Source organism: Raphanus sativus, chromosome 1 (genome assembly GCF_000801105.2).
Source record: "Raphanus sativus cultivar WK10039 chromosome 1, ASM80110v3, whole genome shotgun sequence".
In the NCBI taxonomy this organism is placed as follows: domain Eukaryota; kingdom Viridiplantae; phylum Streptophyta; class Magnoliopsida; order Brassicales; family Brassicaceae; genus Raphanus; species Raphanus sativus.
Genome location: NC_079511.1, coordinates 16,431,702 through 16,444,027, shown reverse-complemented (window position 1 = coordinate 16,444,027; position 12,326 = coordinate 16,431,702). Strand labels below are relative to the sequence as shown.

The window sequence follows — 12,326 nt, the reverse complement described above, 5'->3', positions numbered from 1 at the left end:
TATGTATGATATAAACTATATTAATTATGTTTTAATATAAATGTAATGGCATGCCTCTGTATACATCAATGACATGGTATTGAAATGGATTTAATATTATATTGAGTGTGGATGTACAGTTATGATTATAGGATTTTATCAAAAAAAAATTGTTATGATTATAGAAAAGATAATATTCACATTGACAGTGGATCCCCAATATATAAAAATAATACCATCAACTTTATAAGCAACTAAAATCAATGTGTTTTTCGTTGAGAGTAATTGTAATTTGGGATGTTAAATGGTAAAGAAAATCAAAATCGGTTAGTGTAAATTTTAATAACATTATAATTAATTGAAGGAAGGAGTAGGTTTAGGAGATATTGTTGTATAGTTTAAATAAATTATCAATACACGTACGTATTTGTTAGTCGATATTCCTTTTATTTTTGTTAAGTAATTATTTCTATTAATTATTTAATTAAAAACATAGATTAAAATATACCAATGGGAGAAGATAGTAAATACTTTAAAACTTCAAGGTGGTTTCAAAAAAGCCTTTATATTTTAATAATATTGATAATATGTGAATGGTGTAATAGTGAAAGCATCTAACATTTTCTACCATTAAGATACACTAGACATTGATCCGTGCGATCGCACGGATATTTATTTTCTGGTTTTAGTTTTAATGTATTAAATGATGTATTTGTAATATTTGATCATAATTTAGATCAAAAATTATTTTTGCAGTTATAACAAAAATTAAAACTAAAAATTTTAATAAAATATCCTGATATAAATTTAGTTATCCTAATTAAAATAGTATAGGGGTGGATCATAATGTTTTCGAATTCCAAATGTTATGAATTTATATTAAAATAAATTTATTAAAAAAAATAATTTCACTCTGCTATTTTTTATTTCTGGAATTTGACCTGTGAACGTCTGAAAATTTATTTTCACAATAACTGTTTTGTACTAAATGGTATAGTATATATTTGTAAATTTAAATGTATTACACTATTGTTAATATAACAAGTTAAAACAAAACAATTTTATTTATTACTTTGAATAATTATATTTTATGATTTTAAATGCCTATTATCACATTCTATCATATAAAATCCAATATTTTTTTGATCAACAAACAAATCCAATATTTATAACATATTATATTAATTAAATTAAAATTTAAAGATATCATGTAGTTGCAGGATCACACGTAAATAATGGCACAATAATTTTCCTACTATAATCTATGCGATTTTTATTTTCGTTAAATGTGGTAAACTTAGATTTAAGAAATGTATTTATTAACCGGAAAATACAACATTAATAAAATTGAAAATAATTTCGAAATTAATTTAATAGATAAGGAAATTTAAATTTTATACTAGGACAACACATTAATTCAACTAAAAAAGACAAACATTAAAATAGGCAATTTAATTTATATTAGGACAACACATTAATCTAACTAAAAAGACAAACATTAAAATAGGTAACTTAATTTAATTCTTAGTGGCATTGCAATGTAAATAACTTTGAAAACTTAGGGGTAATTTATATGTGTACTTCTCTTTTAATAATGTAGATATTAGATGGGCGTCGACAAAAAAAAGATACATTAGTATAACAAAACGAGAAGCAGTATGGCCTTTTAAAGTTATAGATATAGATAAGACCAACGGCTCAAAACAACACACAAAGTTTGTTGGTGTCACTACAAAAAGGACCGACAACAAAAGAGACCAGCGTCTATTTAAAAGGCATAATCCGATCTTGAAACACAAAAGAACTACTACATATTTTTTGTTACTTGATCAGCAGAGTCACTTCTTCAAAAGCAAAAGGGGAAGTAGTGTCTTTTCAAAAGGCCTAATCCGATCTTAAACACACACACAAAAACAACAACATTCTTGCTGATCACCTCTTCAAGATGGTCTTGGAGAATATCTTCTTGCAGTAAGGACTAAACTTCAGTTTCCCATACCTATGCACTTTCTCCACCAAGCTCGCACGAACAGGACCCTGTTTCATCAACCCTCATGTCAGTTTATGTTTTTTTTTTTAAAGCTTTTGGTTCCGTTTGAGATTCTGGACTCTGACCTTGGTAACTGAGAGAGCAGTTTGGATAACGTAGTTTCCAAAAGGATCATGCAGGAGATGTTCAAAGTTTGGAACAGAGAGAAGCTCACGGACAATCTCAGCTCGACTCTCCGGATATATCCTAAGGCATTTCTCCATCACATGGCTACTGAATTTCTGAGTCGCTAGCTCCGCGTAATGCATTCTAAACTGCATCAGTAACTTCGCTGCAGATACTTTTTGCTCTATTAGATACTGCACTACATAGTTCCTGGAACAATATTTGCATCATAAACTATAAGCAGAGTTTTCATCATTCACCAATAAACCAAAGTCACTCACTATTGAGTCTAAGATTAGTTTTTTTACCCGAAAGGATCCTGAGAAAGGTGAAGTGAGTTTCTGGATATCTCATTGACGAGTCTCTCACGTTGCTCTCCAACAGAGTTTGAGACGCAGCATTGAAGCACACAGCATCCGTGGCGATGTGTTGCTATCTCAGCACAGTACTTGGTAGCAGCTTCCAACACAAACTAACACCAAAATGTTCATAAGTTTTTTTTTTTTTTGAGCCAAGAGAGCTTTATTAAGAAAGAAACAAAAGATGGAGATTAGTTTTTTAAACCTTGGTGTCGTTAGGACCAAGAGTAGTCAAGCAAGTTTGAATCACATGGTTCCCATTCAAATCCTTGACAAGAGAAAGAAACCCTGGTTTGAGACCTGACTTCACCATCCCAATCTGCTGTTTTGTTTTCACAGTTTCTATCATCTTCTGAACAACCCGTGTCCTGTTTTTATTCAAAAAAATAAAAATAGCATTAACAAAAAACTCAAAACAGATGATTTTTAGGCTTTTTGGCCTATAAAGGTCATCAGCTTTATTCTATAGGTTCCTAAAGCGAAGCAGTTTTGGTTTGTCCAAAAACAGCAAAGAAGTTAAAAAATAATAATAATAATAATTCATCCTTGTTCAGTTCTACCAAATGTTGCATTCTTTTATTGATAGCGATGGATAAACCCTTATACCAAACTTCGCACAGGTTTCGAATGTTTCCGTAAATAGTAGGGAATTTCTACTTTTTCGAAAAACATGACCGATTTCATCTTAATCAACAAAAGATGAAATGTCCTTATCTCTAATGAAAACTCGTGGGCTAGTGGGAAAGTTATCATATTTTTAATTTGTTGACTAAAGTAAAAAAAGTTGAAACAAAATAGCTCTGTTTCTTTGTTACCAGATTAGCAACACAACATGTAAAGTTTTTTGATGGAAAGAAAATTAAAAAAAGGTTACCCATAATTGTTGAGGCAGATTTTGAGAAGCTCGGTTGGTTTAGAGGTCAAAGCACTGACAATCATCGTTCTCCGTTCCTCGTCACACGCTTCTAAGAGCTTCTGAACCAAGTAATTCCCGAAGGGATCCATGGAAAGCTCACCCACATGGTTGATGACTTGGATAAACAGAGCGTCAACAAACAATCCTTCGTCGACCAGCTTCTGCAGAAAACGACAACCGATCTGATCTTTACCCATCAAGTTCACAGATCCGTAGATGTTAACCATGGATGCAAGATCCAGAGGCAAATCGCTTCTCATCATATTATGCCCATATGATGGGCCTTGACGTATCAGAGAAGGTCCAGAACCTGCTTCCATGGCGGCGGCGGCGGCTAGAGCTCGAGAAGCCCTGTTGTTTCTTCCTCCACACATCAAAGGGTCGTTCCCAAGAGATAGGCCTCTGAGAGTATCATGTGGATAGTAAGATCCATCACCATCAATGTCTGGTAGAGCGCGAGAAACCCTAGTTCTCTCGAACATCAACGAGGAGCCATGAAACGCATCGTTTCCAAGAGAGAGACAAGGAGGTGAACGCTTGATGATGGGTCGGTTGATATGGTCCAAGAGAGCATCTCTCTGGTTCTTAAGAGCCATCATCTCTCGAAGTCCGTTAGGGTTAACGGAGTCTTGAAGGCCAAGGAAACTAAGCTCTGCCGGAGAAACTCCATAAGAGGTGGTGTTTCGAATCCGAGAAGCTCCGTCCGGAAACTCGTGGAGAGTTCTTCGAGACGACGACCCGAAATCACCCGGGTCGACCCGTATCGGTCCGGGTCTGCTCCAGATACTCATGTCGCAAGAGATACCCATCTCGTTAAGCTTTTTACACAAACCCACCACATCGGTAGTGGTCTTCGTGTCGTAACTCTTGAGAAACGGGTTTGTGTCGAGATTCCCACCGGAAGAACCAAAGTCACGAGGAGGAGGAAGACGACGATGATGATGATCCGAACCTCGTCCTCTGCTAAAATCTCCATCGAAACCCATAAAGTTTTCTTCAAACATGGTCGATATAACAAGTGAAAAAGGCAAGAGATTTCAAAAAGGAAGAAGATGAAGAAGAGAGAGAGAAAAGAGAGAGTAAGACAAGAGTGGACAATACGGAGAGGGAGGTGAGGTATTGGTGATATATAACAGAAAATGTGTATAGAGAGAGAGAATGTTGTGCTCTGAGAGAACACGTACGGAGACCCTCCCTCCCGTCCAAGCCTGGTTTGTCTCTTTTTGTCGTTTTTCAGTCACTCTCGCCATTAATACGCAGCTGCGCATTGCCTTTTGCTTTTCTACAACCTCCGTAACAAATATTATAATTATATTGCTATTTTGGTCCCCCATTTTTGTTCTTCTTTTTGTTTCAAAGTATAACGTTTCTTTTACTTTTATTTCGACATTTTCGAATGAATTAGATAAGTATTCATGGATGGGGATTTATTTTGGTGAGTGGATATGAGATAGACCTGGGAATTTGAGACTTAACCTGCGGTTTCCGTTTGATCCGTAGATGGCCATTGTGGATTGAACCATTTGAAAAAAATTGATACGTGGGTGCAAGCTATGAGTAATTTATGTGGGGCGGGTGCAGACTGGTGGATTTTGAAACGTTGGATACCTGTCATTCCATAAAAATACTTTATTTTTTTAATTTTTGTATATATTTTGTAAAAAATATGGGATTTTTTAAAAAATATGGGATTATTTTTCAAAAATAAGTAAATTAAATAGGATGGATATGGGTATACATTTTTCTGTTTGCGGGTAGTGCAAATCGGTTTTTTTACAAAGAAAAAATAAACCTACAGATTGATGGGTCAACCAGGGCGGGTTTGACCCTCAACCTAAACCTAATATGAGATTGATAAAATTGCAAAGATGCTAGTTGAATGATATTGAAATGATAGAGTTAGTTGTTGTCTATATCCTCCCTCTATATTAGATTTTGATTTTTGTATTTTATTTTGAGTTGTGTTTTGGATTTTGGTTTTGTATTTAAAAACCGATGTTTAAGAATATAAATAATGTATTTATGTTTCAAACTAAAATGTAAATATATCAATGTTGAAATTCTATTCCAAAAATTAAAAGTAATAAATGAAAAAGATATTTAAGTTCTTTTTATTACGTATGAAAATTCTAAAACATCAATCATTCATATAAATGACTATAAAAATTTAAATGTGCATTAAACAGAGATATATCATCATTTGATTTATGTCATGATTTAGCAGTTTCATTTAATGCTGTTGTAAAACAGCAGTTTCATTTACTGTTCAAAGTTTGATGGATTTATAATATACATAATCTAATATATTAATTTAAGGTCCTTTTTTACCTATTATTAACAAGTTATAGTAGGACCACTTAAAGAATTAATTAATATGACATATTTGATTGTTTACATTAATAATAAACCAAATATTAATTTTAATTTTATTTCTAGTTATAAAAAAATATGTTGAGAAATAATTTTTAAAAAAATCTTACTAAGATTTTAATTTTTTAATAAAATAACACATTAATTAATTAATTTTGTAATTAATAGTATAATATTATTATAAATAAATGTTCATTAAAATTTTATTCTAAAACAAGAAAATAAAAGTTCTATACTATTTTTTTTTAAATTATAATTATAATCGCTATTATATAAAATAGAAGTCACATTCTTTGTTCATGTCTAATATTTTAAAATGGACTATTCATAGAAATCACTTACTTTAAAACATATCATTTAGTTACTATCTCCAACCGAGAAAGATTGTCATTTTATTATGGATACTAATTAATATTTCTTTTTAGCAACACTAATTAATATTTCCTTTTTAGCAACACTAATTAATATTTCTTTTCTTTTAGACAAGTCATTAAACAGAAAATAAAATCTGAGCAAACCTGTTCCCTTTAACGACTAGGGGCGGAGCCCCCGCGCAAACGCGGAGGTCGTAGACATAGTTGTTGCTCTATCTTTATGCATGTATGTGTTGCGGTGTTTGTGAAGTTTTTGTTTAGCCATGGTATAGATAAACATGCTAATTTTTATTTCTGACAATGTTTTGTATTTGTTATGGTTGTATTTGCAAATAATAGGTATAGTCCTAATGCTGGAAACTAAATTTTCTTTTGTTGGAAATGTTGATAAATGAAGACAGTAGGTTGTAAGTGTTTGTTGGGGCTTTACCGGACAAAAGTGCAGTGCAATATATTCTTTTGGAACAAGAAAAAATTGAATGGTATGAATAGACCTATAAGCCCAATTTAGAAGACAATGTAACTGAAAAGTTGGTGGTGATCTTGCGGCCTTTAGTCTACCTGGGAATAGAATTCTGAATTTTCTTGTTATGCATATTTAGTTGTGTTAGTTTGGTCGACGAATAGATATATTAAGTTAGGGCTTAGCTGTGTTAGTGAGAGTTGGTTAGTTTTTCAACTTAAAATGGAAATTAAAATACGTTAACGTGAGTTGTTAAAAAAAATAATGCATCCTAGAAGCTTTGGCTAGAGAGACACTCTTTGAAAAAATAAAAATGTGTAATGAAATATATTAATATTCATGTTTAAAAATATATAACCAAAAATAAATTTCTTAATGAATTTTATTTTATAGTCATTGTTGTTGATAAACTAATAATGTGACCCAATCTTTTTATTGGTAAACAGTCAAGCAAATGTATTATTACAGAAAACTAAATTAAATAAAAAGCAATTTGAGATAAATATTGAACAAAAATATTCTATTAAGGGATACTCATCAAAATACCAGAAGACAATGATGATAATATCTTGTTAATTCAAACAATCAAATATGGAAGCCTTTGTACACAGTAGTGAAGCACATAAGATTATTAGGACTGGACTTACTCTCAGATCTTTTGGATTCCTTTCGATCACTTCAGTGTGATATATCACAACATCATAATACTCCTGCTTCTTGAAGAACTCATTACATGTATAAACACAACATGATGTTCGTATAACTCGATTCACCAAGATTTAATTACAAAACCAAAATAACTTTCTCACCTCTCTTAGCCTCATCCAGCCTCTTTGTTATAAAATTAAAAATAGTTGATTTTGTCGTATATATATTATTTAAATGATACATTATACAAATAGTATGTCATTTTTTATATTATTTGATGAATATAAAATATGTTTCATATAATTTAAATGTAGTTCTAGATATGATTTTACTAAAAATATCAAAAATATATTAAAGTGTTAAGGAAAAATAGAATCCTCATTCTGAATATAAAGAAAATAATTCAATGTTTTGTTAGCACTTATATAAACCTAATATTTATAAATTATTAATTTATAACTTTAACTGGGACTATATATTTACGAAGAGAAATCTCCAAAAGACTATTCACAAAATGCCTGTCGAAGTCATAAGTATATGATACAGAAAATACTCTTATAAATTAATAATGGTTGAAATATACTGTTTTACTAATTTATAGAATTATTAATTTAGAAAACCTTTTAAGATTTACTGTATATATATTAATTAAATTATAGAAAATTAATTTTATTATATTATTTGGTGTAAGAATTTATATGTTGTTTTAGATATAATTTTACTAAATATTATCACAATACTATAAAAACTATATAAATTAACATTCTATAAATTAATAAGAACGATATATTAATAAATTTTGTGAGTCACTCAAGTCAACACAAAAGAGCAGAGGAACTTTTCAATGACAACTTCAAAGAAAAGTCATCTTCTCTTATGAATATCAACTTACCCATCCCCACGTTAGATATGATAATTGCAGAAACTATAATTTTCATCTATAGGATCTTGTAAATCACTATAACAGCTCTGTATATATATTCTTAGACAATGGCAACCTCCTCTTGTGGTGTCCTTTTGTTGCGCTTACAAAGTATAAATCATCTTGATTTTCTTTAAACAACTTGTATCTACTTTAATGAACAGGTAAACGGTTGTTAAGTAGATATACAGACACTTTGGTTTGGTTTCACTAAACAAAGCTCAATCATTCACACAACCTTTCTCCTTAGCAAACACATGAGAGTTTCTGACATTAAAAACACGACAGAGAAGAATTCATAAGCATATATTTCCCAATCAGAAACCTGACACAGTTCTCTTTTCTATTTCTCCAAAAGTGCCAGGCTTGTGGGTTCCATTTCTTGAGGCCAAGAGAATGCATCGATAACTCAGACCTTTGGAGGAAAGTTTCAGATCATAGAGATTGGTCTATGGGATTGTGTGCTTCGATGTCAACGTGTCGGATTCCAGGGACAAGCTCTTTGATCTCTTTCTCTAACCGGTCAACTCTGCTTCCTAAAGCCGTTACAGCCTCCTCACCTGCAAAAATGAATGTAATCAGGTATAGTTTCTAGCTAGGTGCATAACACAATGACAAATCCATAAGTAGAGCTCGACCATGAACAGAGTCGGGGAGACGCCGTACTCGAAGAGAAGGAGATCACATCCGGAGAGAAAGCATTCAAGACCAGAAGAGATAACTCCATGCGTGTTGGATTGCTTTCCACAGTTGTTAGGACAAGGGTTGTCTCTTCCGTGATTGGTCACAGCGCAAACGATGAGCTTGTCTAGAAAAGTCCCGTCTCTATCCCACCTCCACGAGTGAAATGAATGACCTTTCCAACTGCTATGTAGATCCCTGAGAGATTGCAAACATAAATCTCGGATCTTGGATAAACCTAAAAGAAATCTAGATAGAGAAGAGAAGGAGATTGGTACCGTGATGGGAATAGATATAAGCCTTGCGCCATGAATAGTTGTGAGCTCCTGGTTTCAGTTCATCTTTAGAGATCTTATTGGAGAATGATCATATTTTCTCTAGAAGAAAAAAAATGGAGGAGACAAATTAGGCAAATGAGACCTGACCTTCAACGACCTCTATATAAATGAGCCTGGAGAAGACATTTTCATCTTTAGAGATCTTATTTAGATTCTTACCTGAGCTATAATACCACAATAAATGAAAATAGTGTGATTCAGCTAAATAACATACTTTTATTACAGCTCCCACTTGCATCAGCATAACTTAAAAGCAGAGTCTTGAAGATCTACCAAACTCCTTCACATCTTCAGTAGCGCTTTCTCTCGTAAGCAAAGAAATTCATTGACTGCAACAACAACATAACTTGAGAAACGATCCATTCAAGATTCTGAAACATACCTTTGTAACGCTGTTTAAATAATTAAATAAAATCGCAACATAATATAGGGCTTGATATTCCGTGGATTGCCATAGCATAATTAATTCTATTCGACAACACAACCTAAACCTTACCATAGAGATCGCCTTTAAGAGCACAACTCGCTTCAAACTCTTTGGATGAATCAAATCTATAAAAATATTTGATGTTAAATAGCTGAATAATACTATTGGGATAATTTTAATGAAAAAAAGAAGAGCAGAGCCTGGTAGTTCTTTGTTGGTGTATTTGCCAACGCCAGAAGCTGCTCGTCACTATGGATAGAGATGGGAGCAGTCAGAGAGTCGGAATTTAGGGTTACTTCAAAACCACTCAGCGAGTACACGGAGCCTTCCCTCAGTCAGACGATTCCGGTAAGTATCAACGCGGGTTGGAACTGATGGTCCCTGGACAAGCATAGACTGAGCGACAAGAATTTTAAAATAGTAAGAATTTCTGGTTTATGAAATATAAAATGGCCAATAATAAGAACAGAAAGTCGTCGACTTTACCTGTTCATCGAGAGAAGCATGTCAATACTCATCAGCTCTCCACCTTTCCTGATATTCCGAGCTTCCCTCCCAAGACCTCAGTAGACGGACCTCAGCCGTATTAGAGCAACGGCCTGCAGAAATCGGAGGGTCGTAATGATTCATCGCTTGGAGATTGGGTCGGTTACGTACACCGTTCCGTTTGGGAGCCGGAATTGATGAGAAAGAGTGGGAGGAATGGAGGAATGGGCTTTAATACTTGAACTAGATTCTGACCCGCCCTTCAGAGGGCGGGTATATTTTTTGTTTTTAATTTTTTATTTGTATTTTATTGATAATCATATTTACTATATTTAAAAATTATTAGTTAAAAGTTTTGATAATTATATTGAATTTGTGATGTTATATAACTATACACTTGTACACAATATTTTGAAACCGATCCGGATTCGCGATTAAACCGGCAAACCCGTGGATCTGGTATGTAATTCAGTTTGAGTTAGGAAAAACATCATTGTTTAATAATCTGGTAAAACCCACGAAACTCGGTAAAACCCACGGAAACCCGGTAAAACCCATGAAAATCCGCTAAAACTCAAAACTCGGTAACCAGTTGAACCACTGGTTAAACCAATACGTAATTTTTAATTATTAACCTTTTAGATTTTTAATTATATTATTGGAATATGTTTGTATTCTAATTAGGAAATTAGATTTTTGGTTTTTATATAAAAAATATATATATATGATCTTGTGGATTATGAATCTATTAACAAATCTAATTGTTATGATTTGGTATTAGTTTATTTTTGTTATCAATTATCAATTATAATTTTATGTTTTACTTTTAGATTATTTTAGATTTAAAATTTAATTTTATTATTTACAATAGACATTTAAATACTGAAAAAGTTATTAATATTTTGTAAAATTTAGTTCAAGCACATGAGTCTTTCATAGAAAACCTACCTGTATACATACATATCCACTTTCTATATTTTATAAAATAGGAGTAAGGAAAAAATACATAAATACAGTATATTAGTCCATATCGTATATGTAGAAGGAAGTTATATTTTGATTCCTGAATATTTTTGGTTGTTAAATAAATACTATGATTTTGGAATTAGATATAGGATAATTAATAGGTGAAGTAAAAGAGTAAAGAAAATGAAACAAATATATATATATTCGTACATTTATGTTGCAATATTTGTAGCTCTTAAAAATAGAATTTAGTGGTTATGGAGGTTGACTATATATTAAGTTATGCAGTTTTCTTATTATTATTATACGATTATTTTAGTTAGTTATATTTGGATGCCACTTTTTTAAATTGGACCTAACCAATATCAATTGGACATGTTGAAGAATTAATAGTATTGATCAGATCATAAATTTAAGAGAGGAGAAGACGTTACCAGGCATAAGTTGGAGAGGATGGCGGTCAGACAAAATATTTTATGCGGTCAACAATTTCAAACATAGAAACCAAGTATAAAAATTATATATATGTTTATAAACAATTATAAACAACAACGAAAAATACTTAAAGAACCAAATTTAAATTTAACTCATGGCAGACGGTAGACCAAGAAATTATTAACCACTTGGAATCATAATTTATATATCGATCAGTTGTAATTTATAAATACTCCATAGAACATCAATTGTAAATTTAAGCAACTTACGCTTGGTGTGTTCTTCAAAAAAAAAAAAAAACTTACGCTTGGTGCACAAGAAAACATAAATGCAACTTACGCTTGACGTGTGCTAATTTATATGCATGGTTTTCTTTTTAGAATTGATATGTATATTATTCTTTGTGATTAATATGGTTAAAGCTTAATTGTTGCCAAAAAAAAAAAAAAGGTTAAAGCTTAAATAAAAGAGTAAAACAAGAGGGGCCACTACGGAGAGAGGTGAGGTTGGTGAATGGTGATATAACAGAAAATGTGTATGGAGAGAGAGAATGTTGTGCTTTCAGAAAACGTACGGAGACCCTCCCATCCAAGGCTGGTTTGTCTCTTTTCGCTCCACTCTCGCCATTAATAGGCAGCAGCAGTATAGCCTTTGCTTTTCTACAGCCTGCGGAACAAATATTAAATTTAAATTGCATTATGTCCCCCATTCTGGTCGTTCTTTAGTTTCAAGTATAACATTCTTTTATTATCTTGACATTTTCGAATGAATTCGATAAATATACATGTATAGTGATTTATTTAGATA

The 12,326-nt window shown here is 32.1% G+C and overlaps 1 protein-coding gene and 1 long non-coding RNA gene across 8 annotated transcripts; both read right to left on the bottom strand.

The window, feature by feature from the left end:
• Positions 1–1,742: 1,742 nt before the first annotated feature.
• LOC108858676 (pumilio homolog 9) lies at positions 1,743–4,648 on the bottom strand. Its single transcript, XM_056986779.1, has 5 exons — positions 3,368–4,648; positions 2,699–2,861; positions 2,443–2,606; positions 2,095–2,344; positions 1,743–2,016 (listed from the first exon to the last, which is right to left on the bottom strand). Exons 1-5 carry the CDS (start codon positions 4,411–4,413, stop codon positions 1,912–1,914), a joined length of 1,728 nt encoding a protein of 575 aa, XP_056842759.1. The 5' UTR covers positions 4,414–4,648; the 3' UTR covers positions 1,743–1,911.
• A 3,665-nt stretch (positions 4,649–8,313) lies between these two features.
• On the bottom strand, positions 8,314–11,556 carry LOC108838201 (uncharacterized). 7 transcript variants are annotated; one of them, XR_008934539.1, is made up of 6 exons: positions 11,519–11,556; positions 10,119–10,264; positions 9,420–10,028; positions 9,146–9,244; positions 8,825–9,065; positions 8,314–8,746 (listed from the first exon to the last, which is right to left on the bottom strand). It is a non-coding gene; the product is annotated as an uncharacterized LOC108838201 (long non-coding RNA). The 7 variants fall into 7 exon arrangements; XR_008934540.1 differs by having other exon boundaries at positions 10,119–10,231; XR_008934545.1 differs by lacking the exon at positions 11,519–11,556 and adding an exon at positions 10,290–10,347 and having other exon boundaries at positions 10,119–10,231.
• Between the last annotated feature and the right edge of the window lie 770 nt (positions 11,557–12,326).

Coding starts and splice junctions, on each gene's coding strand:
- LOC108858676 (XM_056986779.1), bottom strand. CDS start 4,413: ATGTTTGAAGAAAACTTTATGGGTTTCGATGGAGATTTTAGCAGAGGA. Junction 2,345..2,442: donor CTTTCTCAGGATCCTTTCGG/GTAAAAAAACTA, acceptor ATATTGTTCCAG/GAACTATGTAGTGCAGTATC. Junction 2,017..2,094: donor CTGCTCTCTCAGTTACCAAG/GTCAGAGTCCAG, acceptor TTGATGAAACAG/GGTCCTGTTCGTGCGAGCTT.